The sequence below is a fragment of the Orussus abietinus genome, unplaced genomic scaffold (assembly GCF_000612105.2).
Source record: "Orussus abietinus isolate OABI.00-Male unplaced genomic scaffold, Oabi_2.0 scaffold10, whole genome shotgun sequence".
NCBI lineage: Eukaryota > Metazoa > Arthropoda > Insecta > Hymenoptera > Orussidae > Orussus > Orussus abietinus.
The window spans coordinates 896643-918989 of NW_019396009.1; the positions used below are offsets into that span (position 1 = coordinate 896643).

Consider the following 22347-nt stretch of genomic DNA (forward strand, 5'->3'; position numbering starts at 1 on the left):
ATACACTGTCACTTCATCTGTAATTATTTTGAAAACACAATGGAGTACAGTACTATTCAAATGCACAGATATACGTAAGTACAGAGATAAATGCGCAATAGAATAGTTGTAGACTAATCTATTCTAATTACTTTTTTAAAATATTCAACCAATTAAATATCGTACTGCTCAAGAAGGTCGCGTTTACGAAAGAGCAGAATAACCAATCGTAACTAATTTCTCCTAGAGCGAACATTTCACAAAGCAGTACAACTGCTTACGAAGTTCCGATTGGTTTAATGACAATAAATTAACGCCACATAGCTTTCAGCAGGAAAGGCAAATGTCGAGTGTTTATTCAGTATGTGAAGCCAATCATTGGTGAATTGCGTGGTTGACATTAGACGCCATCTTGAAAGTAAATACAGACGTTTCAGGTACGCCCAGGTACGCCCAAGAAATAACGAAAAGTGCAGTGACTGTCTCATGTTGTCACGTTTGTTACAATGTAATTTGATAGAGTTTATCGGTTTTTGTAGTTCCTAGTGAGAATCACTCCCAGTTGATAAAATTATTTCTCTCGTAAATATATTTGCTTGAATTTCCTAATTTTATGAACGCACTTGCAGAATTAAGGCGCAACGACTGTTTTCAACAATTCCTTGAAACATGGGCTTTTGCGATTTATTTACATCCTGCTGTCAGAAATCAACTTCGTACGAGGACCTTACACCAGATGCTGTAAGATATATTTTAGGTTATATCAATATTTGATTATAGTAAATTCAATGATTTTAATTATTCTCGTATGAATTGCGACTGTAAGTTCTAAGTAGAGTTTTTATTAGTAATGATTGTTATAATTCTGTACATTCAGCTTTTGATAATTCAAGTTATTTTATTTGTTGTCTTGTCATATCGATGACATTACATTATTTTGGTGTTGATGTACATATATTTATGCTTGTAGGAAATCCGAAGACGGCAGCAAATGGAAGCAGCAGAAAAACGACGTCAAGAACAAGAACGTCGAGGGATAGGGAATATTGATGCCGTTAGATCTCAACAACGACGAGCAGAAGCAGCTGCAAAGCGTCAAGAATTGGCAGGCAGCAATCCCGAGACAGGCTTAAAGGTACATGGAAAAAATGTTAATGGAGTACTTATTAAATATTTTATACATTTTATTAAGTATTAATAAGTGCCTTCATACTCTTAACATTTTTTTTTTTTCAGTGGCAAGTGAACTGAACTCACCTATTTAAATCAGCTGTCACATCCATGAATAATTTAAAATGCACTTAACATAATTAGTTTTTTTATGTATAGTATATTCAACTTAATTGTGATATTTTTAACTTTCAATTTCATATAAAAAGCAGAAAATACTTTGTAAACATCTACATATACCTATAAATGTATAGTATTTATTATGTTTGGTGAAACAATAGTCATTGTACATATGGTGGGTTAGTCATACTAAAGTTGAGATATGTCTCAAATGTTGTATGTAATTTTTTGATGTAAACATATATATATATAAATACATTTATTTCACGTTAATTCGCACGTTTTTAATATGTGAATGAAAATACTGGTGAAGGAATCATGAAGGTTCGATATGTTTTCATAACTTTATTTGAAAAAATCGGATTCCATTAAGTGTCCGAGATATGGTAAGATTTTATAAATAATTTCCACAGACAATATATGTAAAGATATATGTACTCGAATTAAAGCTTTCATTTATATGGTGCATCTTATGCCGCAGAAGATAAAACTGGTACTCTGTTTTAAAAAATGTACAATATAGCTTTTCTTTGTAATTACATATTATGAATGATATTTGTACTTCATATACATATACACATGAAAGGGTGCTGCATAATTTAAGTACACTGGAATAAAATACGCAGAGAAAAGTTACTTTCACAAGGCATGAACACAATGATTAAACGCAATTTACAGGAAGCGCTCCTTTATACATATTATTTTCAGAGAGTACGATTTGATTATCGTTTTTGATTGGAGGTTTTAGAGTCAGAATATTCTGACGTGAATTCGATCTCATATTTTCCCAATTCGATGAACAGACCACGATCGGAATAATTTTTTAGACGTTTTACTTTTAACTTCCTTTCCGTGTGCTATTTGTACCTCTAGGGATGCCCCGTTATTTAAAGCCAACCACGTATGAACCTCGTTCGAAGTTGCAGTTACTCCTGGAATAAAGGAAATAAATCTTCCATAGTATTATTCTGGATAGGTTTTGATATTTTTAATCGTTTACCTAGAAGTTCATGAAGAGTGATTCGTCGACTAGCCAACAATTCTTTACTGGCACTTCGTATTTCGAAAGTTAATACACTTTGTTTCGGTACACCATCCCCATCCATATGGAAGTCTATGCTAAATTGCGGATTTGGCATCGCTGGTAGAAGCCGCGACTTTGCAATTGTTTTACCACCATTAGCCGAGGATGCAATTTTATCAGGACTTGTACATCTGTAAAATACATGTTTCATTCTCCAACACCCAAGACCGATACTAATTTTTCAAACTGAAATGTATACATACGTTTGGTGCTTTACACGACAGTACAACTGAGCAATGTGAGCTACGTGAAGCCCTTGAGCCTGGAGTACTTTCCCTTCCACTCCGGTATATTTTTCTCTCGTACCGTTAGTAATTTTTAGGTCTGTAAAAAAAATAATGAATGAAGACAATGATCAACCGAAAAGAAACATGTAAGAAGAATATGTAATAACAAACCATTAGGTCTTATTCTCAGTCTAGGACTAGGTTGCCTTATTCTTCCCAGCATATCCGGCTGTGAAACTGCATGCGATAGAGCTCCTTGCAAAAGCTCCGTAGCATCAGCCTCACCACCTCCTCTTGGCTCTAAACTTAAAGTAACCCCTTTGCTAGATTCACTTTTATCTTCGATATTTACTTCCGAGCGAAACCTGCGAAGCTTGAGTCCTCTTTTTACCTTAAATCAAGAACAACGCTAAAAACGTTTCTTATTTAACCTAAAATTATTTAATCATCGTTTTTTTATTGAAGGTACCTTTTGCTTCATTACTCGAAAACTATTATATTGCGGTGTCTTCTTGTCGAAGCTCTGTACAGGACTTGGAGATAAACTATTGTTGGAGGCTCGTCTTCCGGTCAATTTTAAGGATTCAGCTTCATCGATTGCATCTGGAGCCGAATCAGTTGGCACCTGAGGTATCCAATTGTTTGACCCTCCATTAATTTCACCAGACTCCTTGCTCGTTGTGCTCATCTTATCTACAGAAAAATTTCACATTCAACCCATTACTTAAAATATTAAATTTTCAGAGTATTCACGAAGGTGGCGTTACCATTTTTTTTTTTTAGTTTTAATTTAAACACCTGTAAATGAACATGAAAAAAATCTAGAATACGAAATTAATATACCAGATTGATTAGATATGGTAGGTTTCAGCAAGGTGACAGTACGTGGAGGTGGTGGCGGAGGTACTACAGGATCTACGTGTAATCTCATTTTTGTTTTTTCCATCGATGGCCTTCTAATAATGTTCGATGAAGTTTCCAAATCTGTGTGTGGCCTCGTCGAACTTTCACTGACATTACTGGCAGCGTAAGTGCTTTGAGTCTATGACCAAGTCGTTAGATAAGTAAATAATTAATTTTAGTTCACAAGGTTAAGCAGTGTTAATTACCTCGCATTCTTCGGACAAGACTTTAACTTTAAGTTCAACAGATCCTGACTTGGTTCCTCTTAGTACGAACCAGTGGGACTGATCGGTGACAGATAATTTCCTAATGTCGTCCAAGGTTAACGAGACTTTACCCAAATAATCCTTCATACCGAACGTGTCGTGATCCCATAACATCTAAAAAATAAATAAGTATAATCAAGTTTTAAACTACAATTCAAACATAACCAAAAATATATCCACAACATTTCTTACAATATCTAACGTTTCTCCTGTTCTAGGTAAACCCATGATGGAGCTTTCGTCCCAGCAAGGATTAAGGGTTTTCTTTTTCACGCTGCTTTTGTACTTCGTCTCATTGTTCAGTTTCAGCTCACAGAAAGGATCGCTGAACCCATTAAGATCTTTTGCAACTAGATCTTTAGCACGTAGCAATGTCACTTCCATTAAGCCACTGCCAGTGGAAAGTAAACTAGATATATCGGAAGATGCTGGATCGACATCTCTTGTAAGTAGCAGTTTCTAAAAAAAGACCCTTATCATGTATTATATTATCAACTAATTATTAACACTGTAATATTTTAGTGAAGACGTGTCTTACCGCTTGCTGCATCCAAGGAAGACTATTTCGTTTAGTCTTTGGCTCTTCGTCCGATGACACAGGGACCATACTGCTCCGTCTACTAGTAACGACTTGTTGCACACTTTTGACAGGATAAAACAGTACGGATACAGTTAACGTGGACATGCTGTTCGAGCCACTTAATGTCAGTTCCTTCCTTACGATCCACCTTTGGTCCTGAAACAATAATGTAGGTCAGTGGATACAATTATTCATTTAATTATCATTTACCGACCAAAAGTTCTTGTTATTAATATACCTGTGATAACGACAGCATAGCGAGTCCAAGCATATCGGTGTCTGCCATTTTTGATATACTCCAGGAACAAATGACAAAACTGAGAGACACTTGGGTGTAATCTTGTACTAGAAATTGTGCTCTTGCTTCCCAACGAGGAGAAGTACTGCCGCGAATATAGTGAGTCGTTTTTATCTAAAATATATATTTAATTCCATATAATTTAATCGATAAGTTGATATAAAATTACCAAGCGTACCTTTTTGCGATTGTTGAACAGCATACAATAGGGATTGCATTGGTTCGCATCATTGTTGAGATCCTCGGCAGAGTGGATGTAAACGACGAGAACTCCTGTAAGGAAGTTTATGCAAATGAAGCTCGACATTAGCGGTTACTACGTCACATGCAAAGCGAAAAAACGAATCGCTCGCTCGATATTCCCCGACATTCTCCAAACTGACGATGCATCAAGTCGTGTAAAGGGTGCGTCAAAAACGAATCTATGTAGCCGTGTGCCTGCGGATAACGCATACTATTCATAACTCCACTCTGTTCGTATAGTTTTACCTGCTCTACATTTTCCGTATGAAACTTTTCGCACTGCTGAAAATATTAAAATTCAATGATGCCAAGCACTCGGCGCAAGTATCCTAAGCCGGAGCCGAAGAGTACCGCGAACAAGTACAAGTCCACCGCTCGGTGAGATCAATAATTATTTATTAACACCACGTTAACCATTAATAGAGAATCACCTGCAGGGTGTAGATTTTCATCGGCAAAATTCGGCGGCGGCAAATCCGGATCCAAATTTGGCAATGCGGTGTACTCGAGCCTTGCACTGATGTTGGGAATGTTGGCGCTATTCCGTGACGGCTTTTTCTGTTGCAAAACCGCATCGACTCTATTAACAAATAATGAATATCTGGTATAATATAATTCGTATGAATTTCCATGTTTAGACTGACAATTATTTCCATCAAACGAAGTCTATCTCAGTCGAAATTAAATTCTGGATTATGGGGCAATTGACCGTTTTGAATCGGCTCGATTAAACCTCGCTCACGAGATCCCGAGCTTATTGGCGGATTGTAAAGTGATCGCAGGCTTCGCGTGCAAGGGAGTAATAGTAAGAATTATGGAAGGAAGTACATTTGCGAGTGCTCCCAATTGTATACTCCCAGGGCCAATTCAAACTGAGCCAGAGTTATCGTGCTGACGAGCTTTTTGGTCTTCAGCTTGATCATGATCCTTTCGTTATCCAGAGGACCAACGAGGAAAGAAACGTCCTCGGCCCATGTCGAAGTCAGATGAGCCGTAACTAGTCTTTGGTCGCCTATCGTAACCAGAAGCCACCTTACTTCGTCTCCAGTTGGAGCTGTGAGAAAGAAATTACACCGTTGAATTGCGACGATGAAAAAATAGATACCACGATGGGTCGTTGATGGATTGCAATAAATTAAAAAAAAAATTGTTTAGAAATTTATCGGGCCATTGTATTGCCAATTTTACCAGCGCATCCGTTTTGACTGAGAGTAACGGTGAGAACTCCTTGTGGAATCGCGTTGTTTAAACAATCCAGTCCAGGACTGGGTCTCTCCTGGGCCCTCAGGTCGAGCTCGACGTGTCCAGGGTCCACCAGCCAGCTGGCCAGGGCATCGGAAACGACCGCGTGGATCCAGGTTTTCACGAGAGGCACCTCCATCATCTGAACGGCCCGTAAAACTCTCACGCTGAACCACACATCCGGTTTTTCTATAAAGCTGACGGTGAGATGCGTGACGTGAGGAAAGGGCGCCGAAGAATTTAGCGTCAGGGTGGCGAGAATGGTGCCCGAGAGCGAGAGCTTCTCCACTGCGAGATCGACGTCCATGCCGACGCTGGAAAAGAAAACGACGTGCTTGAAAAATCAAAGAAAGGTACAAGACTTCTCGCGGACACAAGAAACGGCAAAAACTGGACAACAGTAATTGGCGAACCTGGGACGCCATATTGAATTTTACAAAATTTCATCGGCCAGTTTTTACCGCCATGCGAGGTGTCCGCGAAGATTTAAATGAAATTAAAATGAACGAAAGGATGATATAGTTAAATAATGAAATAGGAAAGGGAACGTCAGAAGCGGTACCCTTTGCCAAACAGTCTGGTGGTGATGAGCATACGGAATTGCTCGCAATCCAGTCTTAAATCGGCCTCGATGGACAACTTCGTGAATCCAGGACGAGCGCATACGTCCTCGTCGTTGGCATAATCCAAGGTACGAATCCTAGTAACGCACGGGGTCTGCTCGCCAAGAGTCAGCTCCCGCAATTCCAGGGGACCTTTTTGTAATTTTATACGATTAATCATAACTTCCTCGTTTTTCAGGTGATTTAGAAAAATCATCCCTTACCTAGAATTCCAGGCTTGGCCTCATTTAATAACGGCTCCAGCCTCTCCTTCGCCAGGGAAAATATACTCGCCGCACTGAACCTCCACCTGAAACAAGAATCGGTGGAAATAATCACGAGGGTTCAATGAGAGACGTCACAGTAAAAATACTGGTTAAATTACCGAATGAGAAGGCACTTTTAGCGGTACTATTGAAACATGTTATTTCGCTGGTACATCGCGATATCCCGGACTTTTTTCAACGCATGTTTAATTCATACCTCTCCGGGCATATTCCGAGACGCACATCCAGCCGAGCCAGATTGCTCCACTTAGGCGCATAAATAATTCAACATTTTAATTGCCATGTCAACAATACCACCTACGAGTTAAATGAACCGCAAAAGTAAGCCCGAGTCCTCGCGGCGAAACGGATTTATTTCACCGTGGCCTTCGTTCCGCCTCTAAATCGATTCGATGGAAATCCTCTCGCGTTTATGAGACGGTAATTTTAACTTATATTCGCTTGTACGAATCCAGGAGAAAATTACGGACTCGGTAAGGAGGTCAGATCATGCGCGATAGCGAGCTGCGATTTCCGTCGATTTATCCTGAAAGTTGTGATAGCCCGGGTAGCCATTAAGTCAGTTAGTGGTACCAACATACCTGCGAATACCTGTAAATATTATAATACCTCCCATTAATCAAAATGCAAGGTACTATCGATATGAATTCCTGGTTTTGTCATTGGGTTACCTTTCACTTTGATTCGATAACGTGGGTGCTTGTCGTCGCGAGACGAAACGAGCTCGCCGGACCGCATGCCTTTCGAATAGATCAATCAGCGTAGATCCTAATCGCGGAAATAGACTTTATGAGCTCGTTAAGTACTTCATATATTATCGGAGAGATTAGGAATGCCCGGCACAGAGAAATGTCGGGTTTCATTAAGTTTCATTGTTCCTTTCACGGCTCTTGCATCGGAAGCTGCGACGCGTGGCGTAATCACGCCCGCCAGTAATTCCAATCCCAAACCCAAAGTAATGATTTATTCTGGGGCATATTAATATCCAGCGTATCAGTAGGGTGCATCTAACCTTTCCTGGCCTGTCATAAATGATTGATCGATCTGGCGACCGAGCCCGTGAACTTCCACCTGTACTTCGTAATTCATGAATGTTTAGGATTGTCATCGCTGTCGGATGAGTCTGCGAAATTCACGGTAATCGGTTTAATGCCTAGTATAGTATAATAAGAGACATCCCTATGAATCTGAAGAAAATAATTTACATGATCGATATGATACATTAATCATTCTTTATAGTTTTTTCCGCGGCATCGCGGAGAGAAGCGCCGCGCTCTGTGCGACCGTCGACGCGCTCTGTGGGACACCGTCGACGTCGATTTTCTGGGATAAGGAAGCGATGGTAGGCGATAAGGAAGACGGAGTTATCAAATATATGGCTGGGCTAATTGTCGAGTTAAAGGCGTGGTTAATCTTCCAAGTCAGAAATAGATGACGGGCGCAGTTCCTGGTCTGAATTTAAAATTTGAGCGACATGCGGCCCGGAGGTACCGAGAGTCTCGGTGCTCCGTAAATGCGAATCGGGTGCGGAGATACCGCTGGAAACGGTGCCCTATCTCCGGGCACTCTCGTTGGGCGCATTATGGTAATGAATTCGTGTCATTAACTCGGCTCCGCGGTCACCTCGGGTACAAAGCCTCGCTATCCGGCCGACCCCTACTATGTAGGAGGTTGAAATATCCATAAAGTGTCCTACACTTCGCAATACACGCGTCCTTATTGAAATCATCAATTCGACGTCTTAACATGGAATGGATTTACCACAGAATTCAGACTCATAATTACACCCTTCCCTCAATTTACGCGGTGATTTATTTTTTATGATTTTTCTTTACCATAAGCAATTTAAGATAAATATGTATTTCTAAAACTTATACGTTCTAGCATTTATTTCCAATATTCTTTCCTTCGTCCTGACAGACGTTGCGAGATTTTTATTCGTGTAAATTGAGGGAAGCTCGAGAAATTCCGTGGGAAAATGATTACACTCGTTTGAGGGTACATTATAAAATTATCAGGAAACCCGAGAAAATTGTTAGAAAATTTCGGTGATTTTTTTCATCAACGGGGGGACCAATGGCAGAGCGAGAGCCCAAGAGCAGGTGATGGATTTCAAGACAGAGGCAAGACGAGGGATTCATCTCCGAGGTTCTTGTCGACAATGGAGGCGCCTAGATCCGCGATCAAGACCGCGAAGCTCTCTCGGCGCGTTCCCTCGGGTATCCCGGAATGTTCGAACGGGTCTATCGACTATCCAAATAAGTAGAGCTCTTTCCAGTTCCATTCCCGTCCCTCTCTAGCCGCCATTCTCGGAGGGACAGTCGGGATCGAGCATTGGCAGCGCGTCCCGCGGGCACGGCGTGCACGCTCGCGTCCCGCCGCGTGAAATGTGAAAGGCAATAGCCACACGGGAGGAATGTGGAATGTTTACAAATCTCTATAGCCCGTTCTTCAACGGAGTTCGTTTACCCGGGGCGCGTCTCACGCGCGTCTCGGCAGAAGCGTAAAATCCCGGGGATCGATCGGGAACCTCCACCCTCTTTGTCATCCGTCGAGCGAGAGGATTTTCACGCGTCGCCTCTTACCCCCCTCCGGGAAAGATATTATAATTTTCTAACAATTTATCAAGACACTCTACAAGCGCATATATATCGTAATCCTAGGTGACGAGTGCGCTGAGCTTCCTGGGAGATTTAACAGAATTTCCGACGAGACGTCGCAAAATAAAAAATCCATTCAGTTCCCAATGGATTTTCCCGTGCGCCGGTTTAGCTGTAAGACCTCGAATTTTTCACTTTATTATGAGTTTATGCCTTAAAATGGGCATGTTTTATTTAATGAATATTTCGGTATTTTCAGGTGACGGGGGGTCGTCGGGTACTTGCCATCTGTTCACCAGGATGCTGAGCCACTCGGCGGTCTCGTCCTTGTAGAGGGCTCTTCGCCTCCTTAGGCGGGCTAACTCGTGCCGAAGAGCGGTCTGCAGGAGCCTCGAGAGTCGGCTCTTGGCGATGGTTCCGACCAGGGCCAGCACCAGGACAAGCCATGCCAAGGACAGACCCGCGGCGCCGACGATCCAGGCCGCCGTCAACGCCCCTCCGAGGTAAATCGCTCCTCGAATGGCCTCCGCGTCCCTCTGGAAAGAAGATTCACTCCTTAAGGTGATATGAAAGTGTCATACATACATCCCAAAAAGTCTCAATATTTTTTTAATTTAACAACTTTTCTCCAAATTCGACGCACCGAATCATTTGAAACCTCATCACGAGATTACGGAGGTCCCGAGGAAGAAGACGATGCTCGTGACATTTAATTTTTCGTAAAAAATGTATTTATCTCGGACAAGAAGGAAATAAAAAAAAGAAGCATTTTTTGTCGAAAAATTAAATTTCACGAGCACGAAACATTTCTGCAAACTGTATATTCCAAATCATCTGAAACTCGACCACGTAAATATGGGAGCCTCGAAGAAGATCCTGGTACCTATAAAATTTAATTATTAAAAAAAAAAATGTAAAAATATTTATACACAAACCTAAATAAATTTCAGGCCTAAACCTTACGCCGAAAGCGCCGATCCAGGGGAATCTCACCCCGACAGGGTCGACCTACCCCTTTCGCCGAAAAGCTTTCAACGTCCGAGACGTAGAGGATAAAATACGACGTCCCATAAATTGAAACAACCGATTTTTCCACCGCATAGAGATGTAGGACATGCGTCACCAGTACACGCGAGTTCGCGTGCCCAGAGATTAAGGGCTACGCCGTGACGTCACGGAAAACGTCATTACGCTCTCGAGCTTATCAATGGGTGATATGGAGCCGGAGAGAAAGGGGCAACCCTCGACATACGAGGTCTCTGCCAATTATAGGGCCTCATATTTAATTACTCGCGGCTACTCCGAATTTCATAACCCCTTCTTCGGGGTGTACGAACCCGGAGGTATCTAGTCACGCGAGTGCGGTCGGGACTTTGGTTTAATAAGAGGGAACGAAAGGAGGCGCGGGCGTTTTCGCGTCCGGATTTCGTGAACCCTTTCCCCGCGTGAGAAAGAGGAGAGGCGACTTCCTCGTAAAATAACCCGGTGGGCAGTGAAACTTGATAATTATACCACCTTCGTCAGAGCGAGAGATGGAGGAAGGCGAAGGACGGGACAGCCTTGGCGGCGATCGCCTGGGAAATCGCTGCGGAGGTTGCCTGATAGCATTGTTAACCCGTTTCTTCCCATCTTTCTAGTCTGGGCCCTCGATCCTAGGATGCAGATATTCCGCCGTCAGGTAGTTGATAAAAAAAGAAAAAAAAAGAGAAAATAATCCGTATCGATCTTCCGGCAGCGTGCTCTTCGTTTCCTTCTGACGAATTTTTATCTCCTTTCAGACCGCTATGGGGATTTGGTCGACTTGCAATTATCAGGGATCATGTACGGCAAGGTAATGAGGACTCGACTTGAAGTTACGAAGAATGTGCAGGGAAGGAAGAGGGGAACAAAGCGACGCTCCCGAAAGAGACGGCTCAAGCTCGACGTCCTCGGATCCTCGATCCTTGGCAGAAGGGAACCTCGGGGTCTAGGGTGCGTCTTTCTAGATCATTACCACCGCTTCTTCTTCTTCTTCTTCCTCGACATCATTATCCTTTATTATTCGGAATAATCTGAGCAGCGGTGGCGTGCCCCCTCGAGTACCGGCGTTCACCGGGGAGTGCTGAACGAGTTCTCAAATTGCAGGAGCGAGAAACGCCAGGCGAAACAATTCTCCGAGCTCCCTCCCGGCCGCTCGTGCATAATTCGCCGGTTTTTCCTCTAAACCACACTGTCTCCTTGAAAACGGCGAGTCCAGTTTTCGCAAGTGCAGCTGCATCTCGAGGGCGCGTTCCACCGGAGGATCCAGGATCTCCGGAGAAAAGTGGAAGAGCCTGCGGAATTTGCGCCGCCACGTCGGCCAGGATCCTTGCGAGAAAATTCAGGATTCCTGTCACGTGGCACGTACCCTGGGATCGGCTGAAAAGTGCCCACCGCCAAAGGGGTTCCCGACACAAAGAGCACCGCGTTTTCTTAACCGGTACATGCCTAGGAATAAATCGACACGACGTCCGCCTCCATCTGGATACTTCGTCGTCCGTAAAGGACACCGCGGAAGGAAAGGAAGGAATTTTCTCCTGGGATAAAATTTCCGTTTCTTCGCATGCAAAGTTACAATCCGAGATACGTAGTATAACGATAGCGAGTTTAAAAGACACCGCGGAAGAATTTTCTCCTGGTATAAAATTTCCGTTCCTCCACGTGCGAGGCAAACATTACAACCCGAACCATCAGGTATAACGAGATCAAGTTTAAAGGACACCGCGGAAGAATTTTCTCCTGGCATAAAATTTCCGTTCCTTCTCATGCGAGGCAGCATTACAATCCGAACCACCCGGTATAACAAGAGCGCGCACTTCTCGCTGGAAATACCAGAGTAACGCTCGTAACCACGTCCTGTATACGCGTGGGATCTCATTGCGGCGATATTAATCCGTGAGACCTCGAATTCGCGATCCTCGGTTTCGCTTCCCCGTAGAAAGAGTTCCGCTTCGATCGCCTCGGCCGAGTTTTGTCGGGGCGTAAAAGAAAATTCGAGGACCCCGGCACAGACGCCGTGAAAGTTCGAGCCTAGACGTAGTAAATCCTCCGTGGGTTCCTCTGCCCCGGAGAAAATGTCTATTCATTACGTGGCTTGGCAGGCACCGGTTTACACGGAAACAATTACCGCGCGGTTTCCTTCCGCAGCGACTCCGACTCCTTGCACGCAGGGCTCCCTAGAAAAGAATCACCGATCGGTAGATAGAATTACGCGAGCGAAGAAGGGCAATTTGGTGATAACAGAGCCTCCTCATCCTCGGGTTCCGGGAATGATTTCCGCGTCCATTTGCGACGTTACGATTGCTAAAGCGATGCATAAACGAGGCTCGGCCTGTAAACCGGTAAAAAGGTTGGAGTACGATTCCTCTCGGCGTTGCCTGTACGGATAGACGTTCATAGCGATGCTCGGATGAAACCTTGGGTACCGAACGTCGTCCCGGTTTATCGACAATTATTGTTAAAATTGTTAAGTCAAGAAATGGTCCCGACCACGTGGGCTCGCCTCAAGAGGCGGCAATGCGACCAACGATACGGTCTATCGTTACGCTTACAGGTGGATCGTCGTTACCTGGGCTTTTTGGTCAACGGCTAAGGCAAACTCTTCGTCGGGAGCTGGGTCATCCGGGGTCATGTTGGAGGTCCCTGAGTCAACGGCGTAGCCAAGGGACTCGTTGAGGGGTCTGAAGGGAACCCCTGATGGACCTGGCCAAAGCCCGATGGAGTTGCAGCCGCCACTGTCGCGTTTCCCTGCAAAGTAACGAGACGGCATTTACTCCTGGTGGCCACGTATGACTTCTAAAATTAGGTAAGCTAGTATCTTAACGCAGTCCCCACTAGCGAGGAAAAGCAAATTCAGAGGGATCGAGAACCCCCTGGGATCCCGATCGCCCGAAAGATTCTCTCGATCCTCCCCATAACAAAAGTTCCCCATGACGGCGTGGACTTCACCGTGATAAAAGTACGGCTTCTTATCGGTCTGTGGATTTATTAGGTCGTTCGATGGGAAGATGTTTATCGTCGAATGGCAGGGTAAAATCCGGAAATTCATGTCGCACGGCCTAGGGAATAATTATCCCCCGTTCTCCAGGAATCAAAGCCGCTTCCTCGGCCATCCTTACGTATCAGGATTTCACATCGCGTGATCGTATTTCACCGGATACCGGACAATACTCGACTCTCTACTGGAGTGTCCCTTGTACCTAATTGACATTGCAGGTAACGTTTGCATACGGAATACAGCCCAAGGAACGGACTCCTTGGACCGCTTAAAAGAGCTCCTGGCCTGTCGCCAAAGACAACATGGCGATGTTTAAAACATCGTTCCACTCGACATCGCACAACGGCCGCGGCGTACTACACCTCCCAGACTTTTTACCATGAAAACCGACCGAACCGAGTAATTAATTAATGATGGTCAATCAAACTGGCGAATTTCTGAAGATCGCCGGGAGTCGCGGGTGAAGGCCTTCCGCGACGACCTACATCTCGGAAATCTATCGAGCCGTTTATTAAGACGGCCTTTATGGCGAAGACGAGGTGCCCTTGACATTATACGGGAAATGTAAAATGGAATTTACCGTTTCCTGACCCTATCAATTATCAGCGACACGAGTCGAGCCCCCCCTTCGAGGAAGGTCTCCGCGGTTCGTTAACGACCCCGAATATCAGCAGTCGGTGATTTTTTATATCCACGTAGATTACCGAATCTCTCCGTTCAATATTTATCCTATTCGGACGGCGCAATAACTAAAATCCAGGAATGAATTTCTCACCGGGGAGAAATAAATACACAGAAGGAACGGTCTCCTCGTTCCTTTCGATTCTGTACACGTCGACTCGATATTACATACAAACAATTCCGTTAACGCGATCACGACTCACAGTTAGGTTCTTAGAACAATCGCTAAACAGGATTTTTTTCTTCCAGGAATGATATCGAAATCCCGTCTCGATTTGCGGATTTTTTTTTTCCGAGTCTTCCCGGAAAATCTGTGCATCGCACAGGGCAAGCGATGGTTTCACTGCACTGACTCGTGGTATCGCGTGATCGCTGGTACTGTTACTTAGACGTATAGACATTGCGAGAAATATTGATCAAATAAAGTATCAGATCATGCGCCTTTGATCTGGATTGGTCGCCTTGCGAGCTGCGGTAACGAGTTGCAACTAATTGCCAGGTCGGCGGTCATATTTTTCAAATTTAATCGCTTATCGACTCTGTTCACGGTGGGAGGTATTTATTAAAATCATAGGCAGGTTTCATTAGAGGTAGAAAGGCGGCTATCGAGTCGTACGAGTCAGGTGTCGTGCACGTCCGATGCAGGGAGCCGTCTTCGTTCGAAAGTCTCCGCCGCTTTCTAGGAGGGCAAGGATCTCTGGACCAGCCCGAAGGATCTCGTCGTGTGGCATCTGGTCTCGAACAGTAAGAGAGAGAGAGAGAAAACGGAGCCGTATTCGGTAGGCCGGAGAAATTGTTTCCATCAATTAACCCACTAACCGGTGCACGTCTCTCCTCGTGGGTCCAGAGAGTAAATTTGAAAGCGATTCGAAGTCTGCCAGGGTCCACCAAACCCGTTCCCCATTTCCCCCTCGACATCGGGGATATTTCACATTCCATGTATATTTTTAATTATCCCATATTTTTGACCCTTTGACTACTAAGCCCGACGTTTGGTCCAATATCGCCTGCACGGTCAGACGAATTTCGCCCATCCGTCGAAATGGCTCCCTGGTCAAAGGGTTAATTACCACCTTCTATCGTTTTCTTTTTCTCTTTCTCACATGTATACGTTACCTAGAGGAGATAATTAAGTTACCGAGTGGTTTTTCTCGCCCCTCCGTTTCCGCGGAAAATTCCTCGTTCCGGCTAGATTCCGCGGGTTTTCCGCGCCTGTCCGTTGACACGCGTTTCTCGATTCGTCCTAAAGAATAACTGGCACGCAGGGAGGTATAAATTTTCTGGCTCCTGCTCTTGCCGGAACGTTCTTACGCGAAGTTTCGAGGGCAAGACTCGTGATACCGCTTTTCCGTACCTTTCTTCAGGGACGCCGCCCTCTTCAGCTGCCTCGCCATGAAGTTCGAGAGGAGTTGCATACTTCGTCTCCGGATAGTTATAAGAACATCGCGCAGTACCCAGGAGCCAAACTCACTCTTCTAGATCACAGTCCTGTACACCTTTTGTTACCCCAAATCGAGTGGGACTTAAAAAGTCAGCCCATTACCGTATTAAAAATCAGGTAAAAAATCAAGTTACATCGATTCAAGCACATTTCACCCTTCCTTTTACTCTTGTAAACCCTTAAGGGACCCTCGCTCTACACATTTCATTCTCAGGTACGGATCAGAGACGGCCACGTGGTTCCGGCGACCCTTAATAGTCCAACACGAGCACTTTGCCGGATTTTGATTTTCCTGGCGTCGCCTACCCCGCGAGGGGGATTTCATTCCACTTGAGTCCCATATCGGTCATAATTTGTACGATAATCTCTACCGTAATCTTTACTTTAGATAATTCACCGGTTAATTCCAACATCGCCACCCCAAGGCAGGAGTCGTCCAACGCTCCTCGTTCCCATCCTCGAGCGCAGAATCGAACTGTTCCCGGCATATTCGGGCCGAACTCGTTCCCCCTGAAGTTGCTGGAAACGCCGCATCGCTCCTGTGGAAGGTCGCGCCTGCGCCGCTCCCTTCGTCGCACCTCCTCCAACCCCGAGGAAGAGTTACCTTCGTCGGCATAGCCAGGTGTCCTTAAGGTGATACGAAAGCGTGATATACATAACAGAGTGAAAATATTTATATAACTTTTCTCCAAACTGGGTTAACCGAATTATCTAAAACTTTAACAGGTGATTACGGAGGCCCTAAGGAAGAACGCGATGAAATTTCATTTTTCGAAAAAAAAGAAAATGTCTTTTTGGTTCTCGTCCGAGATAAATACAATTTTTTTTCCTTTCGAAAAATGAAATTTCACGTTCTTCCTTGGGGCCTCTATAATCTCGTGACGATGTTTGAAATGACGCGGTACGCCCAATTTGGAGAATAGTTTTATCAATATTTTCACTTTTTGGTATGTGTATCACTTTCGTATTATCAGGGATCTCGGCGTGTAAAATGAGAGAGGGAGATGAATTTTCCGAAATCAGGCCGTTTCGGCGAGTCCCTCGGGAGAGACGCGCACCAGGGTGCCCCGGCCCGAGATCTCGCGCATTAAAATAATAACGATCGCGTAATCCCTTAGCGGAAAGAGGCGAGGATTTTATTGCCGGCGCGCCAACAGCGACCGGGCCCCGGGCGAGCGGCTCGGCCTTTCGGGCCCCGGTGTATCATTAGAAGTAATAGAACAAGCTTAATGACAATATTCAAGGCCCGCGGCGGGTCGGGCTCGGCACGAAAACCCGGGGACCCGGGAATCGGCGCGGAGGCCATCGGGGCCCGCGAATCATTTTACTGTTCAATTAGCACAACGAGTAATGGGAATAATCGACGGCGGCAAACGCGGCCGGATTAACGTCCTGGGCCCGATGCCCCGTTGGCTAACGGAACCGTGCGTGCAACGGGACGATATTCCCAATCTCGCGGCCTCGGGCCCCAAACGCGCGACACGGTTTTCAAGAGGGCCCGCTTTCTCCGACCGAGAACCGGGAATCGCCGTAATTACTCTATCTCCGGGTATATCGGACCCCGGAGGGATATCTCGCGGGAACCGGACGACCGGTCAATGTTAGGTCGGGGATCGTTTACTCGGGAGCGGTGATACCGATTACCCGAGGATGTCGATCGAACCGGGCCTCGTGGTTTTGTTTTTGGGACTCGCTTCCAGATGGTTGAAACCAGCCAAAGACCTCGACGACCAAAGTAACGAAGATAATTTATTTTCGATGCCTCTTGGTTCACAGGAACGACTCGTAGACTCGGTCAACTCAAGGGGACTAGCGTTCGCCGAGAGTTACAGGTGCCTCGCACGCAGGTTATAGGATGGAGGTTATAGGATGGAGATTATACTGACCTAGGATGTTCCTAGGCGCGGAGGAGGATGCTTATTGGTGGGTTTTTAAGATTGAGGAGGGAAATGTCTCATGTGATTGGCTTGGGGACAGGTCGAAAGTGTCCTTTTCCAGAGAATCTGAATGTTTGACGTCTCCCAGGGCTGTCATCTAGTTTGGGGTTAGGAAGTACTCGGATAAACAAAGGGGAGATAAGAACGAGGGAGAGCATGTCTCCAGGAGCGTTTTGGAGCGCGAGACGCGTTGCTTAGTCTCTTTCTTAATATTACTTAAAATAAAATGTTAGGTAGGGACCTAACATCAACTCACTGGTGCGAAAGAGGAGCGGAAAGAAAATCGAGGAATCCGGTATCGACGCCGGGACCGAGCCCGGTAAACGCGCGACATTTCCGCTTAAGCGGCCGCGTTTTGTCGGGGGGGAGAGAAGAAAGGCCCGGCAAGTAATCTCGCGGTAATTTCTCACCCTTAGTGAGCTAAATGCTCCCTCCTCTTCGCATTCCGCGGCTTCTTGCGGCCGAGATTTCCGCGCAGAAGTTGGGCCCCAAGATGGCGGCGCCATCTTGGGGCGCGAGGCATGCCGGGAAACGCGGAATGGCGGAACGGAGGGAAAGAACCGCGATTCGGATAATTAGCCGACGCGGTTTGCGGCAGTCTTCGGATAAAATGGTGAGTGCGAATTATGTCAGTATTTTATATAAATTCCTGCGGCAAGGGGAGGACCTCGAGGACGAGGCTCAATCGAGTATTTGCAGATTGAGGCTTTTGAGGTTATCCGAGTCTCGATCTCGTGCTCGTTTGAACCTCAACCCTAAAAAAACGGACACATGTGTATGTTTGAGGTTCAAACGAGAGTAATTCCATTAACATCTACCTACCTTAAAGTCTCGTTTTGTCCTCCAAATTGTGCGTTTATGAGGTTTATATCAGGTTAATATTTCCGATTCGGCCGATCGTATATTGTTACGCGTATGTCGAGACAAGTTTAGCGCTAACCGAATTCCACTCGGGATCGATACTCGGCCGGTTCGAATCGAGGCGACCCGAATAAGGTAGAAATGGATTGGATTTCGAATTCCCCCGAGATTACCGGTGTCATTTAATCGGCGCGATCGAGCGACGCGCCGGAAAGATGGCACCGTAATTGCAGGTGCAACCCGGCCGCGCTAATGTTTAATTCACGCCCGTTAAATAATACCACGTAACGGTGGCCAGGATTACCGGAGATGAACTCGCGTCAAGTGAAATTGTCGCGAGGAGGTGGCAGGTGCGAAAGAAGCGTTTACGCGAGAACCGCGTTTCGCGAAAACGTTTCCGAGACTTATTATACTCGGCTGGGCGAGAAAGAAAAAAATGTAAATAAGTACAAGACGTCGGGAAATTACGACCGAATTACAGCGAGACCGTCCAGCCTGCCCTGGTAAATTATTTCATACTTTCTAGGGCACTTTTAACGACACCTTTCTTAACCGGGGCGTCTCCCGCTTTTACATGTAAACCGTCGAGGTTACTTTATCGACATGCGTCGCTCGCAGCCTCGAAACGCTCCGGGAATTTTCATCCGGGATTTCGTAGAATCCGACCAAGGGAATCGGCCTTCGAGGAGGGAATAAGTAATGGAAAAACGAAAAACCAAGTTCCGAGGGGTACTCCTCGCGTCCGATGCGCGCGCACGAACCGGCCATGCAAATTGGTACTTCTGGTACCTGACAGCGAGACGCGCCCCTTGTCGATCGCTCGGCACAATTCACGCGATTTAGGTAAAGTTACGGGAAAACTCGCGATACCGTACACGTACCCAGGTACGTATGTTCATACCGTGACCCGAGAGCGAGTGCCGGTCACGTGGCCGTGGCTTTTGGCTCGGTGCACACGCGTGAGTTACGAGCGCGCGGCGGCGATCTTTTCCTCGCGACAACCACTATATACTAAACCATGTACTAGATTATTCCCTGGCCTCGGAAAAAATCTCTGAAAGCTCAACGGTTCACTTTCGAACGATCCACGTATCGGTTAATAATTTACAATAAAACATGCAACATTGAATCACCTCTTAGCGACTTGCTCTATAAGCAAGGGAATATTAAAATAAAATAAAAAATTCCTTGGGTGTAAATTTACCAGGGAATTTTTTCAAAGACCCATGTGTCCTGTTTTAGACACACGCACGTGTGGAACGCAAAAACGGTTTTTTTTCTTCCCCGTAAACAGCCGTTCAGGGTGCACGTCCGAATCGCGGCCCCGTGCACCGGGCCTTGCTCGATGTGCGAAAGGTAGTCATTACCGTCCACAGGGGAATCGAGAAATAAACGTCCGGCCTGGTAATTCGAACGATTTGGCTCGGTTACCGAATTATCGGATCAGCGCGTGGACGTTGACTCGTCGAGTTTCCGAGCGAACGATCCGGAAAATTTCCCTGCGCGTAAGGTTTTCGCCAGGTAAAAGGGGGAAGGAGGACGGCGTTGCGGACTCGGTCGGCAATGTAGGGAGCGGTTTCGGTATTGTGCGAAACCTGTTGGGCGGCTGATAAAAATATGTTTTACGCGTACGCGTTACGACTTCCTACCGTGCACGCATCCAGGTACGGCACCTCGGCGAGCGTTCTTGCGTACCTGTCGGACTCGTTTCTGTTTTCGCGAAGGAATTGACAAGTTAAATATTTTTGCAACGGCGGCCGGTTCGGCGCCGACTCTCCCCGAGGATTCCACCGCGCGAGATTACTCCTTCGACTTCTTACTCGAGATCCGCCGAGGTCTGCCACGAGGGAACGAGTCGAGGGTTTTCGAGATTTTGCACGTCGATAATTCTCATCTCGGCTTGCCACGGCTGGCCAAAACTTTCCGAGGATTGGGAGTCAAAATAATCCCGTTTAGTCGCGAGTTAAACTCGACGTCGAGTTTTTTAACCGGGGATTTATCGCGACGTGAAATTCGGTCTCACGACCGACTTTAAGGTCTAGCCGTAACCCTTGGGGAGGTCGTCGTTGGAACGGGCGACCCGGGGCATTATTTCTCATTTTCTCTTTCCCTCCCAGTGGTTCCTTTAATCCCTTCCGAAGATCTTATCGGAGCGAGGAAAACCAGGGATCCCTGAGACCTCTACTTCGGTCCGGTAAATCGGGAGATGGTCCCTGCTAAGGGGCGGATCTCTCTCACCTCTGATTATATCCGAAGGAACGTCCTCCAGGAGGCTAGGGGAACTCTTCCAGGGGCAGAGATCCCGCGCTGGTTCGCCTCATCTTGCAGCTTCAACCTTCGATTCGTGCTGTAACGACACCTTCGCGATTAAACTCCCGTCGGGTCCGCGCTGATTACCGCTCTAATAAGCGCGGTATTTCCGCGTTATAACGGCACCACCGGTCGCGTTGTAACCGCGCTTATCAACGCGTTACAACCGGGCCAACAACCGCGCAAAGTGTCTCCGGTCATCGCGACGTCGACTGTGTAACGATAATAAAGGAAGAACCGTATTTTCGCATATTGGGTTAAAACTGCACTTCATATCGGTCACCGTTCTATCGACGTCGTAACGACGTTGAAGAAACGAAGAAACGCGCGGTATCCTCGCTTATCATCGTTTTAAAATCGCACTATATCGCGATGTCGTGACAATGCCACGGAAGAGGGCGCATCCTCGCTTATCACCGCATTAAAATCCCATCGATAGGTATATCGAACCGGCTACAACAATGATAAGGGAGGAAGGACCGCATCGCGTCCTCGCTTATCACGTCCAAACGGGGTCGATAACCGCGTTAAATCACATTGTACCCCGGTGACCGCAATATTTGTTACAACAATGTTAAAGGAAGGATCGCGTCGCGTCCTCGCTTATCACCGCATCAAAACCGAATCGATAACCGCGTTAAATCATATTGTACCCCTTATCATTGTACAACAATGATAAGGAAGGAAGGATCACGTCGCGTCCTCGCTTATCACGTCCAAACGGGGTCGATAACCGCGTTAAATCACATTGTACCCCGGTGACCGCAAAATTTGTTACAACAATATTAAAGGAAGGATCGCGTCGCGTCCTCGCTTATCACCGCGTCAAAACCGAATCGATAACCGCGTTAAATCACATTGTACCCCGGTGACCGCAATATTTGTTACAATAACGTTAAAGAAGGAAGGAGGACGTCGCGTCCTCGCTTATCGCATTCGTTACAAAGCGGGCCGATAACCTCGCGTACCCGCCGAGTGCCGCGTCGTTTCCGCGGTTTCCTCGGGTTTCGTTGAACCACGTAGAACCACGTAGAACCTTCCGGGCCCTCGCCGCAAGATTGCCCGTAAAATCGGCCCGTGGAAAGGAGGAGACCCTTACCGGCGGCGGATCTCGGTTAGGATCTCGGGAGATAGCCGGCCGTCCGCCGCCACTACCGAGCCAACACTGACCTGCCACCAGCCGGGGCTCCCTTCTTTGAGTTCTTGGACCACACCGCACACTCGCGGTTACTCTCCTCCGTAGCCGACGCTCTTCGGGGTACCTCGGCCTGCCTCGAGGCACTCGGAGGCACTCGGAGGCGACGAGCGACCGAGGTGTTTACCGGAGGCCGAGAGGAACTTTTTTTTCTACTTGCCCCTGCGGTGTTTACCGGAGCCCGAGAGGGACTTTTTGACTCGAGACTGCGGGGTCTACCTCGAGGGGAATTTTTTCATCCTCGAGGATGCCGTTCAATTCGGCCGAGTCGGGATTTCTTTTACCGACGACCGCGAGGTTTAATTC

At 46.2% G+C, this 22347-nt stretch overlaps 2 protein-coding genes and 2 long non-coding RNA genes across 10 annotated transcripts; 3 read left to right on the forward strand and 1 right to left on the reverse strand.

Annotated features, from left to right (window-relative positions):
• Nucleotides 1–3: 3 nt before the first annotated feature.
• LOC105699803 lies at nucleotides 4–1808 on the forward strand. Of its 5 annotated transcripts, none has more exons than XM_012425123.1 (4): nucleotides 4–74; nucleotides 609–720; nucleotides 950–1114; nucleotides 1216–1808. In XM_012425123.1, the coding sequence occupies exons 2-4, from the start codon at nucleotides 649–651 to the stop codon at nucleotides 1228–1230; spliced, it is 252 nt and encodes an 83-aa protein (XP_012280546.1). In that variant the 5' UTR covers nucleotides 4–74; nucleotides 609–648; the 3' UTR covers nucleotides 1231–1808. The 5 variants fall into 5 exon arrangements, with proteins under 5 accessions (XP_012280546.1, XP_012280542.1, XP_012280544.1 ...); XM_012425119.2 differs by lacking the exon at nucleotides 4–74 and adding an exon at nucleotides 231–487; XM_012425121.2 differs by lacking the exon at nucleotides 4–74 and adding an exon at nucleotides 258–416.
• On the reverse strand, nucleotides 1600–22159 carry LOC105699799 (tricalbin-1). 3 transcript variants are annotated; one of them, XM_023434369.1, is made up of 20 exons: nucleotides 21815–22005; nucleotides 20775–20883; nucleotides 13188–13366; nucleotides 9887–10137; nucleotides 6939–7024; nucleotides 6675–6867; nucleotides 6059–6426; nucleotides 5699–5924; nucleotides 5302–5450; nucleotides 4806–4900; nucleotides 4568–4741; nucleotides 4288–4485; nucleotides 3942–4208; nucleotides 3690–3863; nucleotides 3424–3622; nucleotides 3050–3273; nucleotides 2752–2971; nucleotides 2557–2677; nucleotides 2270–2484; nucleotides 1600–2201 (listed from the first exon to the last, which is right to left on the reverse strand). In XM_023434369.1, exons 3-20 carry the CDS (start codon nucleotides 13248–13250, stop codon nucleotides 2047–2049), a joined length of 3378 nt encoding a protein of 1125 aa, XP_023290137.1. In that variant the 5' UTR covers nucleotides 13251–13366; nucleotides 20775–20883; nucleotides 21815–22005; the 3' UTR covers nucleotides 1600–2046. The 3 variants fall into 3 exon arrangements, with proteins under 3 accessions (XP_023290137.1, XP_012280537.1, XP_023290136.1); XM_012425114.2 differs by lacking the exon at nucleotides 21815–22005 and adding an exon at nucleotides 22017–22159 and having other exon boundaries at nucleotides 2047–2201; XM_023434368.1 differs by having other exon boundaries at nucleotides 2047–2201; nucleotides 21946–21995.
• Nucleotides 4397–5216, forward strand: LOC105699805. Its single transcript, XR_001104062.1, has 3 exons — nucleotides 4397–4502; nucleotides 4583–4726; nucleotides 4827–5216. It is a non-coding gene; the product is annotated as an uncharacterized LOC105699805 (long non-coding RNA).
• Nucleotides 6393–8018, forward strand: LOC105699804. The gene is made up of 3 exons (XR_001104061.2): nucleotides 6393–6465; nucleotides 6651–6803; nucleotides 6914–8018. It is a non-coding gene; the product is annotated as an uncharacterized LOC105699804 (long non-coding RNA).
• Nucleotides 22160–22347: the final 188 nt, after the last annotated feature.

Coding starts and splice junctions, on each gene's coding strand:
- LOC105699803 (XM_012425123.1), top strand. CDS start 649: ATGGGCTTTTGCGATTTATTTACATCCTGCTGTCAGAAATCAACTTCG. Junction 721..949: donor AGGACCTTACACCAGATGCT/GTAAGATATATT, acceptor TTATGCTTGTAG/GAAATCCGAAGACGGCAGCA.
- LOC105699799 (XM_023434369.1), bottom strand. CDS start 13,250: ATGACCCCGGATGACCCAGCTCCCGACGAAGAGTTTGCCTTAGCCGTT. Junction 5,451..5,698: donor AATTGGGAGCACTCGCAAAT/GTACTTCCTTCC, acceptor ATTTGTTAATAG/AGTCGATGCGGTTTTGCAAC. Junction 3,623..3,689: donor TCTTGTCCGAAGAATGCGAG/GTAATTAACACT, acceptor ACTTGGTCATAG/ACTCAAAGCACTTACGCTGC.